Source organism: Amblyomma mixtum, chromosome 2, assembly GCF_055824585.1.
Source record: "Amblyomma mixtum isolate Tamu chromosome 2, ASM5582458v1, whole genome shotgun sequence".
Lineage (NCBI taxonomy): Eukaryota > Metazoa > Arthropoda > Arachnida > Ixodida > Ixodidae > Amblyomma > Amblyomma mixtum.
This window is the reverse complement of record NC_143013.1, coordinates 86364641-86387930: the sequence shown is the minus strand read 5'-3', so window position 1 is coordinate 86387930 and position 23290 is coordinate 86364641. Positions and strand designations below refer to the sequence as shown.

The 23290-nt window shown below is 49.5% G+C and overlaps 2 protein-coding genes across 2 annotated transcripts in view; one reads left to right on the top strand and one right to left on the bottom strand.

Annotated features, from left to right (window-relative positions):
• Positions 1-23290, top strand: part of LOC149360010 (rho GTPase-activating protein 18-like) — a 235751-nt gene that overhangs the window by 136079 nt on the left and 76382 nt on the right. The gene's annotated exons all lie outside the window — the stretch shown is intronic.
• LOC149360012 (uncharacterized) lies at positions 498-21299 on the bottom strand. The gene is made up of 4 exons (XM_089572122.1): positions 21026-21299; positions 7099-7411; positions 4234-4461; positions 498-1815 (listed from the first exon to the last, which is right to left on the bottom strand). The coding sequence occupies exons 2-4, from the start codon at positions 7245-7247 to the stop codon at positions 1518-1520; spliced, it is 675 nt and encodes a 224-aa protein (XP_089428248.1). The 5' UTR covers positions 7248-7411; positions 21026-21299; the 3' UTR covers positions 498-1517.

The following is a 23290-nucleotide window of genomic DNA, read 5'->3' as shown; positions in this document are numbered from 1 at the left end:
CAAATTTCCCCAGAAGCACAGCTAATCGGCTGATCGGAAATCGGAAATTGGTCCAGTATTGGAAATGTACTGGCAAAGGCCGGTTCTTCAGGGGACTTTAGTGAAAGCACCCATTTCCAATACCACGGCCGATTACCTGTGCTCCTTGAGTTTTGTCTATTTCGACGAGTTAGGCGCACTAGAGGCTTTGCTTTGCTTGCAAGCTTTTTCCAAAGAGCATGTATTTCGGCACAATGTTGCCAGAATTTATTGTTCCACAGCGCCGAGGGTAGCTGCGTTTTCGAAACTACAAAAACTCATATGGATATTACATATGGTGGACTACACGCCTCTCAATAAATAAGGAGACTTACAGTGATAGTTAAAAAGCTTGCTTCTAAATATTAGCTAATTAACCTAATATTTATAGCTAATTAGCTAATGTCCCACCTGTACTCTGATGCGCTACACCGCTGACAATGCTATGCCGAAACAAGCGCTCTTATAATTAAAAAAAAAAAGGATATTTTTAAAAATTGCAGAACAACTCATGTGCAACACCCGGTATAATGGCGCGGGTGAATCATGGAGCCCGCCGTTGCTTAGGAAGAGGCTGTGCATCTTTCGGCCGGATGACGTAGGATGCTGCGAGTAGTGGGAAGGCCTCAGAGACCAATCAAAGAACACCTTCGACGAGGGTCTCTTTGATGCACCGGAAACACGGGAAGTCGCGTGGCTGACGCTCTCCGTATTGATGGGTTCGCTTAATAGTAGGGCATCAACGACTGCCTGTTTGGTGTTGGGGAAAATGCCCGTAGGATAATGTATTTTGTTGTGTTTGAGGTCATCTCTGGAAACACTCCGTTCTTAGATTGACCGCGAGGAACTGTTACGTTTACGAACTGCACGAACGCTGGCGCTATGATCATATTTGGCTGCCAGTGCTTGTATCCGATGCACAACATCGAAAACTGTTAGGTCATGCTGTGACATTTGTCTTCAATACGGGAACGTCAGCCACGGACTCCTTGGGCGTTGCTCGCTTTTTTGGTTCTTGAGTTTCACCTGCTAAGCGTCCCCAAGTCTCGCGCCGCTGGAGCTCTTCACTCTGCTTCGGCCCGTCATAAAGCCATGCTTTTGTATGGGTCACACGTGAACGCCCGGCGTCCACGTCAACATGCCATATAGTGGCTCGCGCATCAAGTCCATGTCCTGTGCTCAAGAGCGTACAAAACCTATCTCCACCACGAGCAGAAGACTGAATTATAGTCTCTGCACGTGGACAAATTTCTCCAACCGTGCCGTTTTCGCCGCGTGCTTACAGAAACGCGTGAAAAGGTGAACCTCTCGCTATAGCCCCGTTGACACGAGGCAGACTTAGACGATGCAGATCGTGATGACCTTGTGTGCCGGAATGTCTTCACCGCCGTCCCGAGACAGGGCTGACGGTGGTGAGTGCAGCGTTTTCGACTGTTGCTGGACGGACGCGTTCCGGTGGTGTTCCGTCGGAGGGGGAAGGAAGGTGTCTCCGCTGCAGGCTAGCTCTTGAAGTCTTGTCCGTCGTAGGTGAACCCCATGAGCGTGTGGCCCTTGTACGGGCCGAAGGCGTACTCCGGGTACATGAGCTCCTTGCGGTACGCTGGCAGCAGGGACAGCTGAGGCTCTGGCGGTGGCGGAGGTGGCAGAGGCGGTGGCAGCGTCGTTGTTCGCCGGTTCTTTCGGCGTCGCTTGACGATACGCCGCAGTGAGAAGCCCTTGGGCGGTGGCGGGGTCGTCGGGGGCTCGGGCGGTTCGCGAGCTCGGATCTCTAGCGTGATGGATGGGCTCTTTTGGTACCTGCGAGGAAAGGCGGGGCGGAATATAGAGGATTCTTGTTCAAATTTTTTAGACAGTCTATAGACTGTCTATAGACTTCTGTCTGTGAAGTCTGTGGACTCTCTATTGGCAAATCCTACAGATTAGTCTGTAGGCAATAAATGCTATATAGACAGTCTATAGACAATCTGTAGATTTAGGGCCATACACTTTTATGGCCCTAGAAACTTAGCGCGGAAACATGTGCGGGAAGACGGGACGAGCGCAAATGACATATATTCCAGAAACACGCTCGAGGAAGTCAAAGCGCATGCCCAGACATACACTTAAACATGTGCGCGGAAAATTTATGATTACACGAAAGTAAATACAAATTACAATACAAAATAAACGACTAACAAAACGCAAAGAACGTCGAAGCATCGTTACTGGAGTAATAAAAACCTTGAAAAACCGTGTCTTCAAACATCAAAGAAAACGAACGATCTTACCTAAGAGGCTTGGGCGAATTGTTGCGTTATTTGAGATACACATCGCGAACTTAAACAGGAAGAAAAAGGAGACACACAAAGGCGGACTTGTTCGAGTTATATATGTAAAAAAGATATTACCTAGAATTATGCAACATAGGTTATCTTTGGCCGCCGCGGTGGCTCAGTGGTTATGGTGCTCGGCTGCTGACCCGAAAGACGCGGGTTCGATCCCGGCCGCGGCGGTTGAATTTCTTTGGAGGAGAAATTCTAGAGGCCCGCGTACTGTGCGATGTCAGTGCATGTTAAAGAACCCCCGGTGGTCGAAATTTCCGGGGCCCTCCACTACGGCGTCTCTCATAGCCAGAGTCGCTTTGGGACGTTAAACCCCATAAACCAAACCAAACCAAACCAAACCACATAGGTTATCTTTGACGAAGTGTGACCGATGTGTTACTGACACACGTGTCCCTTCCAGACTTGTAAATGAGTGACGCCTCAAGAATCTCCCTATAGACAATTTATCTTTCGAGCGTCCAACGACTTTTGTGTCCCTCTACAGGGGATGACAATTACAAGCTTTGCAGGGCGTAGACATGCGATCACCGGTAATAGTATAAAGTGAAACAGTCGCTCCTTTCCGTGTACATGTTTGGGTGTGTGGCCGGTCATGCGCGTTGGTTTCCTCGAGTATGCTTCTCGAATAAAACCACCAGTTTTCAGCGCTCGTTCCGTACTTCTTCCCTCGTCCTTTGTTTACGCGCTAAGCCTTTCTGAAAAATTCATCATTATCGTCATCGTAATCAGGCGAGATGAGTTGTACTACAATACAAGCCGAGCCGGTCCCGGTGAGCCGCGGCCACCCTTTGTCAGCAGAAGTTTCCAGACTCATCACTCACTCTCACTTTCCTTGTTAGCGTCTATGTCACTCTAGCACAGTACCGGCTACTTTTTGTGAGCATTACATCTTCGTTCTCTATCCATTTCTTGGTATCAAATTTATACATGGTGATAATCTGGGCTGTGCATTAGTTACATCAATCGAAACTGGTCAGCGTTGTCTACATTTTGAGCTATCTATGCACCTTGATTGGCGTTGGTTGCGATTTATTTGCAGTGAACTAGTTGTGTAAAATAGGGAGCCGAAAATAATCTGAAAAGGTTGTGGCTGACGCCTGCCCCAAGATATTGTTAGATACTTTGCCTGGAAAACCAGTGGAGAGACCTTTATATCTCTTCTTTTAAAAATATAATTGAGTGTATTCTATACTTTCTGAGTTGTTAGGCATCTAGTGTTTTTTGTAAGGACCAGAAACTGCGTACGAGACGAGGGGAGAAGCCATTCTCTTGTTTTTCTGCGTGTTTAGTTGGCGTTCGCTCACATATGATGCGCTACGAAGGAATGGACCGCGGAAACGAAAAGACACTACACGGCAGCGAGCAGGATAACAAAGTGAGTATAACCTATACCGTGTTGCTTTCATGTGGAATGTGAAGGAAGGTGAAACTACTTTTGAAAAGGGAAGCCGTCTTATATCCAGGAGTTTTGGAGGAACGGCGGCTGCGTGTACGGAATTAGAAAACAAGTGTACAGCCTTTAAGTTCCTCAGGGCCATCGCAGCGCGTAGGAGTCGTTCGTTTCTACACCACACCGACAACATGTTCCTTCTTTGTTCACAGTTCGGTTACGTACGTATATATTCTCGCATGCCACAAATGAACATTTTCAGTTTGACGTGCGCCTTGCGTGTTACTGATCCGTCATTTGTGTTCACACGACGTCGTTCTATGGATGCTAGCTTTATAAACCTTGGGTGTGTCTTGGAGGATAATGAATATCCAGTGGCCACTTGCCTGTTTGAATTGTTTGACATCTTTTGTTGGCACGAGCCCGAAAAGTGTCGGAATATATACGTGTACCGCTGCTTCGTTTTACCCCAACTACATACACCGGTTTGGGGTGGCCCACCTGTGGAGGTCGTAGTCTCCCTGCTGCAGCTTGTAGTCGTCGTGGTGGTGTTGGTACCTGACGCCTAGGGCGTCGTCGTCATACTCGTGCTTATGGTGGTGGTGGTGTTCGTTGCCGTGTTGCTCCTTGGAGTTGCTGCCGCCGAAGGTGGCGTCGATGCCCACCTTGAAGCCAGACCGCAGGCCGGAGCTACTGCCGGTGTCCAAGTCCCGGTAGATCTTGATGGACCTGCGCGGTCGCCGCGGGCCGGTGCAGTTTGAATACGCCGTGCTGCCACAATGGCTACAGTGAGTTAATTGTATAACCCTGTTTCTACCCTGATGGGAAGACGGTATCAGACTTTTTACCCTTTGCCAATGAATATTTATCATCATATTAGGCCAAAATTTATTTCCAGAGCAAACGCACTGAAGAACTGCTTCCTTTACTGCGCGAAAGTTTTTACTACAAAACGATGCATCGATTTCAGGAATGCCTCTTGATAATTACCAAATGCTGCCAGTACTTCGCTCACAAACCTTCCGCTTCGAGTATTGATTTCTACCGCCGAGGCATGGTATCCAGGAATCAGTCATTGAACGTCTAGTCTATGTTTCCCCACTCTTTCTGTAGCTGGTTGGATTTCTCCTAAGACCTGGCTTTTCTATCCCTCGGACGATGCGCGAAGCCTTTTCAAACATGATAAATTCAATTATTGCATGCAGACTGGCTTGGCCACTTTAAAAGGTTCACGCTCTTCTTGAACCATTTTTGTACAAGCTTAGGGGAGTGCTTTGAGTCATCCTTTTGTACTTTTGTAAAAACAGATATCTAAATCCCATTTTTTTTTTGTTCTTAAGGAAGTGTAACCTTTTCAAGAGCTCTGTAATGAATCTCTTTGTTCATGGTACCTTGAATTTGGTGAAACACACCAACTCCACGCGCGGAAAATCAGACTCGTGCCATTAAGTTCTCGCCTGTATGACTTAACGTGGGAAGTTGATGACGAGGTCCATATCAAGTGCGTTTGGGGCGACGTTTATAACCAGCCACACTAACCCCAAACTACCTCAACTTCGATTCGTCCATCGAAATCACTGTTTTCAATTGGTCTCATATCCACTCTAGGTGTTCCTTTGCCTACCTCATCCTGGCGCCCCCGTTCTCCTCACTGATGCGCGGGTTTTGAGCTGGAATTCTTTTGTTCAGCTCAGCACATTTCACATGACGTCTCACAGAGCATTAAATTTCTACAGAGCCAGATACCTGGGCAAAATCTCTGTAAATGTAGATAAAAGACAAGCGAGTGTATTTCGACTGGTGCCAGCAATGTCTTTCTCGACAATTTGGTTGCTCTATATGTTGTGATAAGCGATTACTCAAACCTTCATTAAATCTATCTCTCTTCGAAACTTGCGCAGCCGCGGACTGCGCTACTGTGAAAAATGCATTGAAATCTGTCAGTGTTTCATTCCAGGATATTGGCCACGGATAATTCACATTTCACCAGTCTTCATGACGTCGCACTCTTTGACATCATGGGCCAACTAGGCACCAAATAAACGCTGCTGGAGTTCTTGAGTTGTATCCGAGTAGACTTAGCTCCTTTGAAGCGTGCGATCTGTGCGTCGAGAATTCGGGACAAATAACTGGAAGAGGGCAAGTCTTTCTTCCGCGCGTAGTTCGCATACTTGTCGCATGACACATGAGCTTCTATTCAGCACTTGTCTCCAATTCCGAAGACAGCTTTTCAGAGCAGCCGACCATTGAACGAAAAGCGGGCCTCTGTTATGACCTTGCTGTACATCGTATAGCGCACTTGCGATTGATGTGTGTGCTTTCCAAATGGCGGTAATCTTCTGCCTGGCCTTCCCAATAGTGAAAGGCGATTGAGGCCCGTAATTAATGGGTTTAGTTGTGCCCAAACCATGAGGAAGGATCATGCAACTCGCCCGCCGTCCGCGATGTGCTCAGCACTTGATACCCTAGCGAGGCCGGAACCAGTTGTTGTAGAAACGGAAGCAGGAAGCCATGGCGTCGGCCGATTAGCGGCTACAACAGGAACATTCACACGCCAAACGTATTACTGCCGTCCCTCATGCCGCCCATATTTTCCCACCGCCGGCACAGACAGTTCAAGAGACAGTGAGGACCATAGAAGTTGTCCTCTATCGATCTAATTACGAAAAGACCACTCCCACTGAGAACGAAACATTTATGAACTAGAAAAGACGGAGAAACGAAACACAGGTGGCGCCGCCACCGGCCGATTTCGCAAGTAAACGCGTACGTCGGCACCGATTTCTGCGCGCGGATCCCTGAGGATATGCTAAACGGCCATTGACTCGAAAACGTTGGCAACCCGTCCTTTTCGGCGAGGACGCCACGAGTTTGAATCGACCGGCGGGAAGATTTTTGAATACAATTTTCTCGCGTATAAATGCGTCTTTTACCGCCGGACGAACATCAACACAGCTAAAAAGAACCAGATAATTAATTTTCACTGAGAAAAACAGTTATGAATGCAGTGTCCTCGGCGTCGCTTTAACCGCGATCTGACGCTTTCTCGTAGCCTTTAAATACAGCCGAACCTCGTTATAACGAAACGGTTTATATCGAAGTAGTGGATATAACGAATGAATGGCGATTCCCCTTGGGTGCTCTGTCAAAACGGGCTATAACGAAGCTGCGGCTATAACGAAGAAATCGCCGGGTCCCTTCAACTTCGTTATAACAAGGTTCAACATAACTACTTTCATCTGAGGCACGAGTGCGCAAATACAGTGATCAGGAACACGGCAGTTCAGGATTTGGGACTTACTCTGCAAAGCTGCAGTCACTGTGAGCATGAGAGGGGGAGGGGGGGGGGGGGGGGAGATTGCTTACGGCTTGGGTATCATGGAGCCCAGGGTGCTCCGACGAAGCAGCATTCCGAGCAGGACGGCCTCGGCTCCAGCGGCCATCGACAGCAACAGCCACAGCGCCAGCAACCGGGACGCCATCCTCATCGCCGCTGTAGAAGCGGCAAAGCGCATCGTGCCTCTGTGGTCGTCGACGTCTTCTCTACGGCGCGGCGTCTCTGGCTGTGGTCGCTGTGCGCCCGAGTCCGCCGCCGCTTACTTTATGACGCGGGTGGGGAGGCTGAGCCTCCTCTCCTACCGCGCAGAGGGCGAGAGAAGGCGCCCTGTGGCACGCAAGCCTGCGCCGCGCAGAGAGAGAGAGGCGGGCCATTCACTTGACCGTTATGTTTGGCTGTTACGCGCTGATCACGCGGTTGCGTGTCATCGCCACTGAGAAAGAGGGAGTTGGTTGCGCGTCGATGCAAGCTTACGTGTTCATCATCATCATCAGCCTGACTACGCCCACTGCAGGACAAAGGCCCCTCTCATATATCTACAATCAACCCCGTCCTCTGCCAGCTACGGCCACCCTCTCTCCTCAAACTTCTTAAATCTCATCCGCCCACCTAACTTTCTGCCGCCCCCTGCTACGCTTGCCTTCTCTTGGAATCCACTCTGTTACCCCTATAGGGAACAGCGGTTAGCTTGCCTTTAATGAAAGTTTAAATGGAAAGTTAAACAAGTAAGCGTCGCGTTTTAGCAAGGTACGAACAAATTAAAAAGCGATAGAAGAGGCAGAGAAACACGCTTTAGAGATTACTGCTGGGCTAGTTGGTGCGAATACGTGTAGGTTAACCCAGCAGCGATTAGGGAGTAGGTGATCTTAGCATCCACCTTAGCGCAGACAAACGAAAACTGACGAGGCTAATTGGTGATACCGAAAGCTGATGCTAATGAGTAATTACTCCCTAATTGAAATCTATTTCACTTTGGGGGTTAGCCCGAAACACAGCAGCAAGTATTGTATTGTATCCTGTGACAGCCTTGAAAAGTGTTTTGAAGCCTCATAAAAATGTCAGAACGCTGAATTTTCGGCACTCGTGGCGAACCTTTTTATTGTTTAAAATCATCGGAATGCTTAAGTGCTTTCTACGTCCAGTTTTACCGTATTTTGTGTGTGTTCTTCCTGTGCCACTTCCAAGGTCAGCCTAAGATATGACACCAATATGCATCAAGCTGACATTTTGATGACCTGCCCCCTCACCCTTTATACTTTCCTGCGCTTTGACCCTTTGTATATAGTTCACTTGCTTTTAATGCTGCCGAAGCCTGTTTCCTACATCTTGAGCTCTTAAAATGCAGACCTTTCTTCGAGGCATCTAGCTGTCGCTCGCTTTTCGGGCTGTGCGTTTTAGCTGACCCAGTGAACATGTCCAATGAGGGCACCGGGGTTGCGTCTATAAACAATGCGCCGTATTACCTCAGCATTGTGTTTCAGGGTCAGTGCTTGAGCGTAGGAGTAGCCTAAAAATTGGAACACTTGAGGTTCGCCTTAAGTATATGTCGCGATAGCCTGAATTAGTTAATGCCCATATATGTAGAATTGGCGATTTCCAACTTTACATTCACAGATTCCCGGGAGTCATCATGCCTCTCCTTGCGCAATAGTGCAGCCGTTAAGGGATGCGCCACTGCCCTGCGATAGCAGGTGCTGTCACCGGTGGGTCTTGTGCGACCCAAATTGCTCTTCCCGAGTAAACTTTCGCGATAAACTATTGATTTAACTTCCACCTGCCATGGTGGTAAGTTTGCTCACAATCCGGTGGGCGGGCTGTGATGTCGCCACAAGGTCACGTGACCTAGGTAACCCACCTAGGTAACTCCGGGGGTGGCCGCTTGGGCCACCATATGTATCGCTTACAACGCCGACTCTGGATTTTCCGCGTAACGGGGCCTTTACGCTATCCCGCTGATAGCCACATCAGTCGCACCAATCACAGCAGTCACTCCAGTCACAGAAGTCACCCAGGTCACTCCATTCATACCAATCACACCAGTCACACATGTCGCACAATCACACAGGCACTGGCACCGTATCCTGAACTGAGCGACTGATCTTAGAGGACGATTGGGATAGCGTAATAATTAATATGACAGGCCTTAATGCTGGAACAGCGCGTAGGCTGTGAAGGAGGGTACTGTCGAAGATTCCAGGTTAACTATGGGCGGGACCTCTGAGACCTTGGGAGCAGGAATTCGGTCGTTAACGATTTGGCCCAACATAATGCGGCCGCCGATAACTAGATTGTGTCGTCAACGGTTCTGGGCTTGCAACGCAACGACTGCGTTCGCGCACGCACTTCGAGAAGGGTTGCACGCGAAAAAGGCAGTTTTCCGTGATGTACGGTACAACAGGTAGGATAGCAAAAAAAGAAAAGAACCGGGAAAAATACATCCCCCCCCCCCCCCCCCCACGTTCCCCGTCCCCGTCCTTTTTTTGTTATTCGTGCCTTTCGTGCTTCTCCGGAGGGTGGTCCCGAGGCTCGCATCGCCGAGGAAAGTTTTAGCATCTGCCTACCGGTTTAAGGTTTATGGTTTGTGCGGTTTAAAGGAATTAAGCCGCGCTGACTGTACCATACCCCTTTTCTCTTGCGTTCGAGGTTCCCATTGCCGATACAAAGCTGTGCTGGCTATGCGCGCATTGCGGTCTTCGCATTTTGTTTTTGTATGCTCAGAGTGGCACTGAGACAATTCGATTAAATTTTTGTTAGTAAAACTGGAACATCTCGCTTTCTGCGGCTCGGTTGATGTCTGCGCGGCAGCAAAATGCGGGTTTATTGCTGAGAAAGTTGAATTTAGAACTTGCCATTTTGTCTGCCCACCACTAGATTCAAACACGTGACTTCATTAAGTAAAATTAATCCGTGATCACCGTGTCGAAATGAGAGAGAGAGAGAGAGAGAGAAAGATGAACGGAAAGGCTGGGAGGTTAACCAGGCGACGCCCAGTATGCTTCTCCCCTACACGTGGGAAGGGGAACAGAGGGAGAGAGAGGAAAGGGAGATCACTTTTTATCTGTCCATAGGCCATTACTAAGAGGGTACACAGGGCACACACTGAAAGTTGAACTCGGTTCTAAGTCCTTCTGGAAACTGTAGGGTAGTGGAGGAGGAAGAGGAGGAGGGGGAAAGGCGGGGAGGGTATGGGAGTGAATGCCTGTGTGGCCTATTGCCTCAGAGATGCGCACAGAAGAGCTGTCGAGGTAATCGCAGTTGGAAAAATTATCCCGCAGCGGCTGTAGCTGCGTTCATTACTCTTTACTCCTTTCTAGCTTATTCTATTTTCTAGCTTTTCTTGCACCCGCCTCGGCTTCTGGAGGGTGTGAGTTCAACTCCCACTGCCGGCTGGCTATAGCCACCGGTTTCTTCAAATGGCTACAAGGTTATAGCCCTTCCCTGTTGCTCGACTTTCCAGGCTTGGATGGCTTGGGAAAGGAGCCTGCGCCTTCAAATCCCGTCACTCTGAGCTTCAACAGGCACTTGTCCCCCCCCCCCCCCCCCTTATGCCCTCCTGTCCGCGTCCGTTTCTATACAACGTCCACGCCTAATCACACACTCTAAAAAGAAAGGTGTAAAAAGGGAGTAAGCTGTCCCCTAGCGCACACCCTTTCATAATTGGGAGTAGGCTAGAGGACAGTTCATTCCCTTTTTACTCCCGTACAGGCGTGTTCTTGTTCACAGTGAATCTCAACTCTCAAGAGCTCCCGCTCCGTGGCACGCCGATAACTTTCGTATTGACCAGCAGCGTAACGTTGTAGTTTTCGTTTACGACCTACTACGCCAGTCTACCCCAGAGGGAAAACTGCACCTGCTGGTACCGCTGCCAGGTAGAAGGTTCAAATGAAGCGGTCGGTTGCACTAACATTGCTTTTATATATTTTGAAGGCAAGGTTTTCCAGAGTGAGTTGTTTGGCGTGGGCTCTGTAATGTATAGCCCGTAAAGTTTCCTCGCTAAGACGGATGTTGGCGACTTGCGCTTTTTTTTTTGTTTCTTTTCATAGTCTGCTCGTGGAAGGAAAGAAAAACATTTACACGCCCGGTAGTGTACGTGCTATGGATAGCGGCGTTATTTGCTCTGGCGTTTCCTTTCTCGCACCACGAGCCAAACGGCGTTCAGTACGGGTTGGAACACGGCGTCTTTAGTGTGTAGCCAATGGACCGATTATATCGACCCGGAATGAAGGCGAAACGGTTCGTGCGAAGCACGCGCGAATGCACTCGTCGAAATACGGATGCGTTTTACTTGAGGAAAGAAACCTGTACGGGAAAACTGGCGTTTCTCGTTCACATGCACGTAAAAGTAGCCCCCCCCCCCCCTCTCCTTCTTTCCACCCGCCTTTCCTCACCACATTCACGCACACAAAAGAAAGAAGCCAGTTTTTGTGCATAGGTACAAAAAAAAAAGGTGAGTTTTTCCCCATTTCCGGAAAAGAGAGGAAGCATTGAATGTAAGAGAAGGAAGGTTCCCATGCAGTCAACATGGCTGTAGACTGATACAGCAGTCGCGCACTCGATAAAGTCCCTGCGAGAACTTGGCCTCGATATCCTATCGATTTCCTTGCTGAACGACTGTCGTGTTCTTTAATTCCGGCACCGAGGTAGCGGTGTTTGGCACCGCGCTTCGCTTTTTGGGTCCATTCAGAGCCGCGGGTCCAGTCTAACCTGGACGGGCGTGTGACGGATGCACGATAGAACATCTCAGCGACAAAGCGGCTGGCAGAAAAAAAAACAACAAAAACCTATAACAGCACTTTAAAAACAGCACGTTCGTGGGGAAACGGCATTAAGACATCAAAGAAAAAAAGAACAAAGACTTGCGGACAAATTTACCCCCGAATTCGTCGTTCGCGAGATCCATCTAAACGTTAAAAAAAACAAACAAACAGAACAAGACAGGCACTGCAGACAAGCCTTGTCATCGGGCGTCGGCAAGATGCGCCGAAAGTACGCATTGCAAATAGTGGACAGAATGTGCTCGTAATTTGCGAATCCCAGCTGTCGTGTACGTCAGATTTGATGCTGTTTTTTGTCGGCGCCTCTTAAGTTTCAGGCAAGACACATATAATGCATCAACTTTCGTCGCTGCTGTACATAACGGCGGCGAAATTGCGCCTCGCTACAAGAGATATGTAGAGCGCTCGCTCGCTCAAATCGCGAAGTGGTCGGCAGCACCCCCCAACAGCGTATCCAGCCGCCCAAAGTAGGCGAGCAAGCAGGCTGGCAAGCAAGCCAGTTCGGAGTGTTTTCGGCTCTCTCTGCTCTCCGCTTTCGAGGAGGAGGAAAAACTGTATTCTTTCGGAGAGCGCGAGAGAAATACACGTTTTGCCTGCTTCTGTATGTGCTCCCTTCCTGTTGTGTCCACTGCGCCCAACGGCCGGGCGCCAGTACTAGGCATGCGCGGCTTAGTTTGGAGCGCTCCGCAAGTTGGGTGCAGTGCGCACGGAGGCTTCCGCCGTCGCTGCGCTATGCGCAGGCAGGTAATACGATAATAGAGTCCTTTGGTGGAGCGTCTTCGTGTTCTTCTCGTTCCGCATGGAGATAGCTGAAGAAAGGAAAGGGAGAAAGGGAGAGAGAGAGAGAGAGAGAGAGATGCAGCGATGCTTTGAGGTGCGGAAGCGAGACGCATCTCTTTCGTTCTACCCCCCCCCCCCCCCCCCCTCTCCTGCCGTGTCCCTCCGCATCTTCCAGTTGCGAGCAATGCGAAGTGATACGCAAGGAAGCGCTAGGACGCGACTGCTTTTGCTTCTTTGGCATCGTTATACATTGGCTTCCCTGTTTCCGGTTAGCGGTAGGAAAGAGGTTCACACTTGTTGCTTTCGCCGTCATTAGCGGACCATTGCGATGGCGTCAGTAGGCCTCGTCGTGCTTGGCGCAAAGGTAGTTTCAGAGCGTCATCTTCGCTTTTCCTACAGTCGGGCCTCGTTAATATGGCCACCTTGGGTCCCTAGCAAAAGTGTACATAGAGCAAATCATCCTTGGTAGCGAATCATGAAAGAAAGCAAAATAAATATTCTAAAATGAAAGCACTCTGTGATTACTGACTGTTGCTGTTCGTAGTGGCTGGCAGTGAAGTGGAAACCGGGCAATTTTGGAAGCTCCAGGTGTATTATTCTGACCGACATTATCTTTGAAGTCATGCGGTGCAGTTTGAAGCACGTTTGATGCGCCTATTGGTCCATGAGACGCGTGATGGAGCCTCTTGATGTGATGGAGTATCTCCTACTACGACTGTTCGTATCCCAACAACCCTGCACTCACTCGGCTGACAGCTGCTGAACTGGGTTTTCAACATAGCGCGCGAAGATGATTTTTTCGCAGTCATTCATGCAAAGCGGGAAAGGGTAGCTTGTGTTAATCGGGCACCTTGCCACTATAAAGCATGTCACCACACTCACACAAAAAAAGAAAGGCCATTACAACGGCGTTTGCACATTCACACTGCCTTTCGCTGGTGCTCTGCACTCAATATACAAGGAGCGGAAAGTCTGGTAGAGTCACTCTTGATTTTATTCACATCGCTGTCCATATTAACGGGACAAAAATACATGGGTCCCAATGGGCTCCGTGCATTTTCACTCTGTACGTTGTCCGGACAGCGAGTTTGCATATTGACGAGGTGTAAATGTATGGGAAAATTTGGCCCCCAGATAAACTGTACGTAATTCGAGTAGTTCGTAATAGCGGGGGTCGTATTAATGGGGCACGACTTTACTGTTGGCAAAGTTTTTTTTTTTTTGAGCGGGGAGGGGGGGAGGGGGGGGGGGGAGGGTTGGCGCCAATTGCTACGTCTCTTGTTGGTTGAATCAAAAGCCAGAAAGGTAAATAAACGTTTGCTGCTTATGAAATTACGTTTGCTTCTTATGAAATTGGGTTTGACACGTAACAGCATTCACTTGGCACTGGGATTCATAGCGACGTGGAATGCGTAGACGTTAGTATTCTAAGCAAAGGCACCCCTCAAACACTTACTTAACTTTTCTTGGAAGGGCTACATACGGTCGCTATACCGCGGGTGTTTGATAAATGGCTTCTGCATCGTCTCTTGATGGTGAGCATTTGCTCTTCACCAGCTGTGTATTTCGTACAGAAAGATGCTCTAGAGATGGAGCGGTCAGGCGGCAAGGTTCGCGGAGGGGTAAACTTAAATTCTCTCAATGTCACCACTCTCTCCCGCTGTCAAGATTGAGTCCTCCAGGCCTTCTGCGTTCCCGAAACAAAGCCAAAGTCGGAGCGAGATCAAACACATCGCAGACAGTGGCCCGTGATGCGCTGTGATGCAATCAGGAAAGGCGGTAGACACCGATGGACTACTACGCTGTCAATCCGCTGTCTCGCGTGAGACAAGAGCTGCTAAACGGACCTGTCACGGTGGTAGGCCGATCGACGGCTTGCATCGGGGAATACAGGCGTGCCTTTGTCGGAGGCCTCGGCCCGCGAGCTGCTTTCGAATGCGGAAACACACCAGAGCCCATTTAGGGTCGCGGGCGTGGTTACTTCGCACGCTGTCTAGGCTTCGTCCTCGCTGCTGGGAATTCGCGATAACGGCACGAGCGGCTCGTAGTTGCCGGAAGGAGCCGGTGCTTGCCGGAACGGCGCGTGCGAGCTGCTTTTACGGGTTGCATCGCGTGAGTGTATTGGGGCCGGAGCCGGCGCAGTCAGCTGCTGACCGGCCAGGCAGCCAGTGTATGCGTATGGAAGCAGCCGGTTACCCCTGGAAGGTGGTTGGGCGGGTGAATCGAGGCGCGGGAGCCACACTTTCGCGTGTGCTTCACTCCGATGGGCGCACGAGCGACGCTTCAGGGATTTGTCCCCCCCCCCCCCCCCCCCCCCCCCCCCCCCCCTTCCACGGCGACGCGCTAAGCGTAGTGACAGTAACTACGGTCGGTGCCGCGACGATGCGCTTGTATTCCCAGTCATTGTGAGGAATGTTTTCCCGGAAAAATTTTTCAGAGGAAAACACGAGTTCCTACTACACTGAAAAGAAGACATTTTCACTTCATGGTGTCTTGCGCTACGCGCCTCACGGTCGAGTTGTGCTTCCCGCATTGCACGAATGTATCGCTGGTTCCTCCGATGCCACCGAGCGATAGCATTTGACGAAACATTAGAAAGTTTTAGCTGAGCGTTTTTACGGCCAGCGGGGCGGCGCGGGCGACCGGATACACCAGCGGAGAGGAGCGCGAGAAATCAGTTTAGCCGGGCGGATCGCCTGTCTTCTCGAGCGGACTAGAGTCGAATTGCTCTGCTGCTCCACCTATAGGTCACAATTCGAGTTAGAGTGAAAATAATATCAATTAAGCCTGCTAATAATGCGCTGAAACTGTTTAGTAAAGCTAGATTCTATGTTTTTAGTTAATTATTTGGTAAGTGTCGCGTTTTAGATGTACAATAGAGGCTGCCATCTTGAATACCCATACACACCCGGGCGCTCTTACGCACGCTCGCACGCTGCCTACCGCTCCGCTGGAGAGGGCTTCCCAGCGGGCGTAAGCTTCGCTCCGTAAAAACGCTGGCCGGCCCAGCGACGCGCGCATGCGCAGTGGCGTCTGCGCTCGTCCGCTCCTCTCCGCTGGCCGTAAAAACGCTCAGCTAAAGCTGTCTATTGAAATGACTATCCGGTTATTGCGAAAATTACTCCGACGGCAGTAGTTTGAAGACTTTAGTCTGTGGCCTTGAATGTAATCTGGTATTTCCGAATGGTGTCTTACTGCTACTGCACAATTTAACTACGTCCGAATGTGTTGACAGCAGCGCACAGAGACAGGCGTCCAGCGTCATGAAAATGTATTAGACAGTCATAGAATGTAGGCTAAAGCTTTGAGATCTATCTCCATGTGTTCACGTGATGGTATAGTGTGGGATGTTGAAGCATGCTGAACTTACAAGTTACTTTTTCAGGCTGTGACGATAGTGGGGCACAGAGGCGTATTCCGCAAAGTGAGGAAGGATGCCTACTATCGCGTTCAGTGTAACCTATAGCACGTCGCCAGTGACCATCGCGCGGTTCGTGCTTTGTTGAAAACAAGTGCTCCTTCGTGAACTCACGAAGCGTACCGAGACATTGCGGAATAGCCCAGTCTTTTGGTTCGCCGCGAAATGGTTAACTTTTCAGCAACACCTTGGTCGCACTGCTTCTCGTAGTGAGCTCCGACCTCATAGTGCGTGTGGTAAGTAATACTGAGCGCGGTAGTAAGTGGATCATTGACTATAACTGACATTCGAGTGCATAACCCCGACTGTGACGCCACTTACGCGGAAAAAGTTTGGGCTGTACCTTATACTGGAGTGTGGCGTACCGTACTTCATCAATGAAATCCGGAATAGCCTGCCAGGCGTATTTCTCTCTCAGGAGAGGCATCATTCTTAGGTTATTGCCCGAAGCTCTGAAGTGTCCCCTCTCGACTAGAACGGCATTCGTGCAGTAAAACACACACTGTGCGTTGAGGAGAAGAGTTGGCACTTAATATTGAGCAGAAATATCATAGATTTCTCCCCTGACTTCGGATGCAGTGTTTACAGACAGACAAAGCGCCTCACCCTATAGGAATAATGCATTCACAAGATCCTTGACCACAATAGTAGTTGTTGTTGTATCGGTGAAGGATATGAATTGGCCGCGGACACCATAATTGCGTCACTGAAGCTCGGTGAACGCGCAAGCTTAGAAAGCTGGGCTTTTTGGCGTAAGTTAATCTAAGTTCACGTGTAAACTGTAAGGACGAGATTATATAAAGGAGGTATCGTATGAAGAAATTGGAAAAAAGAGCATATACCAGATAAGGAGGGTCACATAGGTACTATACTAGCTCCAGGGCTCCCTTCAGAAGGACAACTGTGAGTATCCTTATCACAGTAACACTTTAAAAGATTCTTTCTTCCCGCTAGCAACAAGAGAATGGAACCGTCTAGACGCATCTATAACTAACGCTGATTCATTTTCAAATTTTTGTTCTGAACTAGAAGGCGCGTTTTAAATCTAGAGTTGTGGTTCGAAAGCTTTTTTCAACTTCAAGGAGTATACGATGTGTTATGCCCATGTTTATGCTTTTTTCTTTGGATTGCTTGTGGAATTCTGTCAAACTTCTTTTCAGTTTTTCTGAGCTATGTATTGTCTAGATTATTGTTGTCCTTTGCACAGCCGCTTTTTGAAATGTTTATCCTTTACCCTGTATTATACATGTAATGCCCACCTGCTAAGGTCTCAACCAGAGACTGGCAGTATTTCAAATAAATAAATAAATAAATAAATAAATAAATAAATAAATAAATAAATAAATAAATAAATAAATAAATAAAACAACCCCTTCCCCAGTCGTGCGAAAGGCTCACCGTGGTGAAAACCTGTTACTACAGTGGGCAGGGATACAGTGACCACGGCTTCACGGTCTGTATCCATAGCCCTATAGCAGCTCTGGTTCGGTCTGCGTCGGTCTCGAGCCAGACACACTCATACTGGAACACATACAGGAGCTCTTATTTAACTAGGACTGGAATTTTCACTTCGTACTGAAACCCTTCACTGAGTGTTGATCCGAAGCCGAACGTCGTTTTCCGTGTTGCTGCCTCGATCGAGTGAAGCGAAGCGCTGGCGAGTCTCGAAGGAGAGCGGCCGTGGTCACGCGAGCTGTGCCCAGTCTGAGTGAAGTGAATGTTTGGGGCAGCGTCCTTCTTACGGCCTGCAGCGGTCGTTGAACTCTCTGAGTATTATGCACTATTACGAGTGGATTCGAGTCGTGCGCGTTACGGCAAGTGAACGCGCCTCCTCGGGCTGTTGTACGCTGATGCTACGACTGCATTTCATCGCGCAGGCGCAGTGTGAGCAGAAACCGGTTCACACCGTGTTCGGAATGCAAACAACCGGTTCAGCGCAGACGATACTGGAAGATAAAGTTTGGCCTAATACAACCAGTTCATTGTGTCTGTGTGTGTGTGTGTGTGGGGGGGGGGGGGGGGGGGGGGGGGGGTGGGGGGGGAGCGGCAGCGAGTACGTAGTGCTGGCCGCATTTGCATATGCAGTAGGCTGTGCACGTTTTCAGAGACCTGTCTGACTGAGAAGACACCGTTCGCTTTTCAGCGAGGTCAGCCTGCGTCTGCAGTTATTCTGCTACTTGTAGAATTCCTTTGTGTTTTTAGAAAACGGAGACAAAGCGACGCTACTGCCCTCTTTTCTTCGCTTGCCGGGCCCACGGTCCCAACATTCTCTGCGGCGCAGATTCAATCAAAAAGAGACAAATGCAGTTCGTTTCTGCCCGCATATGTTGGCGATATCAACTCTAAACACTTCGCCGCTATGAAACGTATAGCACACTATCGCCAGCGTTTAAAAACTCGTCACAGTGCCAAGCTACTCCTTATGCATGGCGGGTTGAATTCGATAGAGGTAAACCCGCTCGTCTAGAACGCTGGAGTGACATGTTGCGAAGCAAATTAACGCAGCTACTTTGCTAGGGGCGAAGTGCTTGTGCCTGCATGGTTGATATGTCTATTCGGCTGCGCTCGAGCGCCTGTATTGTCTGTGAAACACGGTACCTGCTTTGAAATTTCGCTTCCTTTTCTATGCAGAGCACCGCTCGAGCGCCCTAGACAAGTGGGCTCGCCTCTGTACAGCTCTCAATTTTTTTGATAATATCGTGGTATTGTTGACTAGACTGTCGTTCAGGGTCCCATGCAGGACCGGAGAAACGAACGAGAGTGCGCGCATGCGCACATCGAGCTTGCCAGGTGCCGCGTCGTCTGCTCGGCTGTTCTGCTTACGTGACACACCCCCCCGCTGCTCGTCTGCTTGCGTCTTAATACTCCCGTGGTATTGTTAAAACATTTGAGAGCTGTACGTCTGCAGCGGTGGCGTATATGCGAAGATGAGCACTAGTTGTAAAACTGTAACCTTTCTGAATAAACGAGTCACAAGCCGGTAAGCGCTCTTGTGACATGCAAATATGAGGCTGCGTCACATGAAGCGTTTCAGAGTAATGGACAGCGGAGGGTATTTATGATGAGCTACAAATCGGAATTAACGATTCATCGGGATTAAATGTCGATGCTTTTAGGATGAAAGCTATATGATAAATATAACAGATAAAGACAAGACAGGAAAGTACATACCAGGTGTCCCAGCTAAATGTAACCAAGCTTTTAAAAAACACGGGATGCCTTAGCCGTCTGAAACCAACTGAGGGTTCTTTAGAGCCGCGTGGCCTAGTCTGCAGTATTTTTTTCGTTCTTCAAGGTTAAGTAATTAGTTAAGTTTAATTAGCTAACTTTTTAATTATTGACCTGATGAACAAAGTGTCAATTTTAAAAGTTGTAGATTGCTTTGAAAAACAGCTGACTGAAACATTTGCAGCAACGTACTGCTTACGTAAATTAGTTTTTATACCGGTCTTTAACCGTAATTCGGACAGTAAGAAAAGGCTTCCACGCGACAACGGTGCCACTTCAACGTCCCAAGATGCGCCTTAGAGAATAAAATCCTGTTTTTCCTGAAGTCCTCTCCTCGATGAGACTTTGGGGGCACAATGGGGCACAATGGGGCACAATGGGGCAGAGATGCGAGCGAGCAGCTGGTCACGTGATAACTTTCTTTTAAGGCGGATAAATAAAGCTACGTAAATCGTACCGTGATGGAAACAGCACTACTAGCGGTTTTTCGAGGCGATCTAAAACATTTTCATTTACACTTTCTTCCTGAAGTCTATAACTAAAAAGTTAGCTGATTGGTTACATTTAGCTGGGACACCCGGTATATATCCCCATAAGAACCGTAGTCCGTCGGCTGTGCAAGCGTCGAGCGTCGTCGTTCCAGCTTCACCGCGGGGATTTCGGCACAACCTGTCTGACTGCGGCGGCTCGGGCGAGAAGCATCAAGAAGAACAGGGGTCATCGAACTGGGCCTCCTGTATTCTGGCGGCTGCTTCGCTCCAGGAGTGAACACACTCGATCGCGGAGGTCTGGGATTGTTTAAGTTTCGTTCTGCCGCCGCTGGTCTCGAAAGGTTGAGTTCGATACCAGCTCACAGTGCAGGCCGCGTATACGTATACGCAGAGGTCCTTCGTTACGCAGGTGTTCGCTAAAGGTTGCGAGGGTCGATAATAATGAGATGTAGGCAACATTCCATATTGCTGATGATGTTTAAAGCGTTGAGATGTGTATAGAACAATAATTAAAAAATACCATGTACTGCGTGCCAGAAATATAGTTCATACTGTGGAAAACTAGCGAAGACTGGCAAACGATAACCTCGCCTGTACAACATATACCTACTAGCCCAGCTACAAGTCCTTATAAGGCTTGTTTCTCGTGCAGTGGGTCCTTCGTTTGAGAACAATTTTTCGAAAAATGTACCAGCTAGCCCAGCAAACAGTACCTTCAATGAAGACTGCCTTTCAAAACTTGAAAACAACATAACGGCGAACAAGTCCGTCTAAGGTGTATTTTTTCCTACAGCCTTTTATTCTTTTAAGGATAATCTTCCTAAGCATTTACTCAATATCCTTGCGAGAAGTCCTAAAAAACACTGTTTTTTTTTTCAAACTCGGAAACCACTTATTACTTTTTGTTCATGTTGAAGGCACGGTTAATTAATGTCAGCAATTCCGTCTACGGTATATTGCTTCTGCGGCTGGCCTTTCTTTTAAGGACATTCATCGTAAGCATGAACCACCTAACTCAGCAACAGGTCCTTTTAACAAAGGCTGCTTTTCCAAGCTCGGAAGCAACTCGCTTCGTACTGGCATTTTTTTCATCCACGCTTAAATAACCATCAGCGCGAATACAGTAACCGCAATCAGAACCTGGCAAAGCTGTCTGTGAGCCGGTGAGGCCTGCCTGTAATCTTCGCGACACCTTACGTAAGCTAAGTCCAACGGGCTCGCCTCTCAAGCACCACTATCGGTGACGATGTGAGCACGTACGTACCGTGCCCGGGGCGCAAGGACTGCCAGGCGTGGTGCCGAACCCGGTCGAGCGGCCGGCCCTTGCGGTGAGGCGACGACGTCTGCGGTGGCGGCGTTAACGTCAACGGCGCGACGCTGCTATACGGTGGTTGTGGCGATCGAGACGAAGAAGCGTGTGGTGTCCGTGCGCCGCCGGCTGCCGAGAAAGGTCTAATTTTAGAGCGGCGCGACGCGCGCGGGCCGTTGCTGCTACTACTCTCCCTCTCTGCAGAGGGGTTTCGTGACCCCGATCCGGCTGACCGACAAATCTGGGCCGGGAGGAGAGAATCGCGCCCGACGTGCGTGATCCCGACGCTTATCCGCGGCGCTAATCTCGAGCCGGCGCTTTCTTTCGCTCACGCCGAAATCCGCGGTCTTCCTCCGATTCACGCGTTCGAGATCGCGGTGTGTCGTCGTTCAGATTTCGGCTGGGCCCGCGAGGTGTTCCGTGTGGGTGCGGCGTGAACACATAGGCGCTGTGTATGTGCTTACAGGAATGTGTGTATGCTGAGGCTGACGTTACAGCCAAGTCGAAGATTGCGAACGGAGACACCCATCGATATACCGAGAATACATCGCTCTCCGTGGACGATTCTTTGCGATGTGTCTTTTTGGGGATTTTAAATGTTGCGTTGTCGGACCTTACGATCTTGGGGTGTTCCTTTAAAGTTTGGATAGACATCGCGGTCCAGGTCCAAATGCGTCGTGTCGGCCGATGGCGATCGAACTGCGTGAGCGCGCGGACGTGGATGTGTAGAGAGCTCGTGAGTGGAGCAGTAGCCTTGATCTTGAGACCCACGTCACTCGGCTATTCACTTTGGCCGCTTTAGTGCCCGTTGCTTTGTGGTGATGCTTTACTCGCAAACATGCGGCATGTGTTTAAGGTGATTTTTGACCAAACGCGTGTCATTTGAGTTAGATATGCAACGAGGACAGTGATGTAACGCAGGAATGTGCGTTTAAGTTAATAGTGGCACGTGGGTAAGCCGACGGTTGTCTGTAGAGCTCTTAAATTGCATACATGTTGTTTGAAAAGCTCGATACTCAGTTCACTCGCTCCCTCAATGAACTCACTCACTCACTCACTCACTCACTCACTCACTCACCCACCCAGCCACTTGGGCAGTCACTCACTCACTTACTCGACCACTCAGTCACTCGACCACTCACTCACTCGCTCTCACTCACTCACTCTCACTCACTCACTCACTCACTCGACCACTCACTTACTCACTCACTCACTTGGGCAGTCGCTCACTCACACACTCGACCACTCACTTGGGCACTCACTCACCCACTCACTCGACCACTCAGTCACTCCACCACTCACTTGGACACTCGCTCACTCACTCACTCACTCACTCACTCACTCACTCACTCACTCACTCACTCACTTGGGCAGTTGCTCACCCACTCACTCGACAACTCACTCACTAACTTGGGCAGTCGCTCACTTCCTCACTCACTTACCCACTTGGGAAGTCGCTCGCTCACTCACTCACTCACTCACTCACTGACTCACTCACTCACTCACTTGGGCAGTCGCTCACTCACTCGCTTGGGCAATCGCTCACTTACTCACTCACTCACTCACTCACTTGGGCAGTCACTCACTTACTCACTCACTCACTCACTCACTCACTTGGGCAGTCGCTCACTTACTCACTCACTTACCCACTCACTCACTCACTCACTCACTCCACCACTCACTTGGGCACTCACTCCACCACTCACTTGGGCACTCACTCACTCCACCACTCACTTGGGCACTCACTCCACCACTCACTTGGGCACTCACTCACTCACTCACTCCACCACTCACTTGGGCACTCACTCACTCACTCACTCACTCACTCACTCACTTGGGCACTCACTCCACCACTCACTTGGGCACTCACTCCACCGCTCACTTGGGCACTCACTCCACCACTCACTTGGGCACTCACTCACTCACTCCACCACTCACTTGGGCACTCACTCCACCACTCACTTGGGCACTCACTCACTCACTCCACCACTCACTTGGGCACTCACTCCACCACTCACTTGGGCACTCACTCACCCACTCACTCACTCACTCACTCCACCACTCACTCCACCACTCACTTGGGCACTCACTCCACCACTCACTTGGGCACTCACTCCACCACTCACTTGGGCACTCACTCACTCACTCCACCACTCACTTGGGTACTCACTCCACCACTCACTTGGGCACTCACTCCACCACTCACTTGGGCACTCACTC

Coding starts and splice junctions, on each gene's coding strand:
- LOC149360012 (XM_089572122.1), bottom strand. CDS start 7,247: ATGCGCTTTGCCGCTTCTACAGCGGCGATGAGGATGGCGTCCCGGTTG. Junction 4,462..7,098: donor GGCTCCATGATACCCAAGCC/GTAAGCAATCTC, acceptor GCGACCGCGCAG/GTCCATCAAGATCTACCGGG. Junction 1,816..4,233: donor GGAGACTACGACCTCCACAG/GTGGGCCACCCC, acceptor CTTTCCTCGCAG/GTACCAAAAGAGCCCATCCA.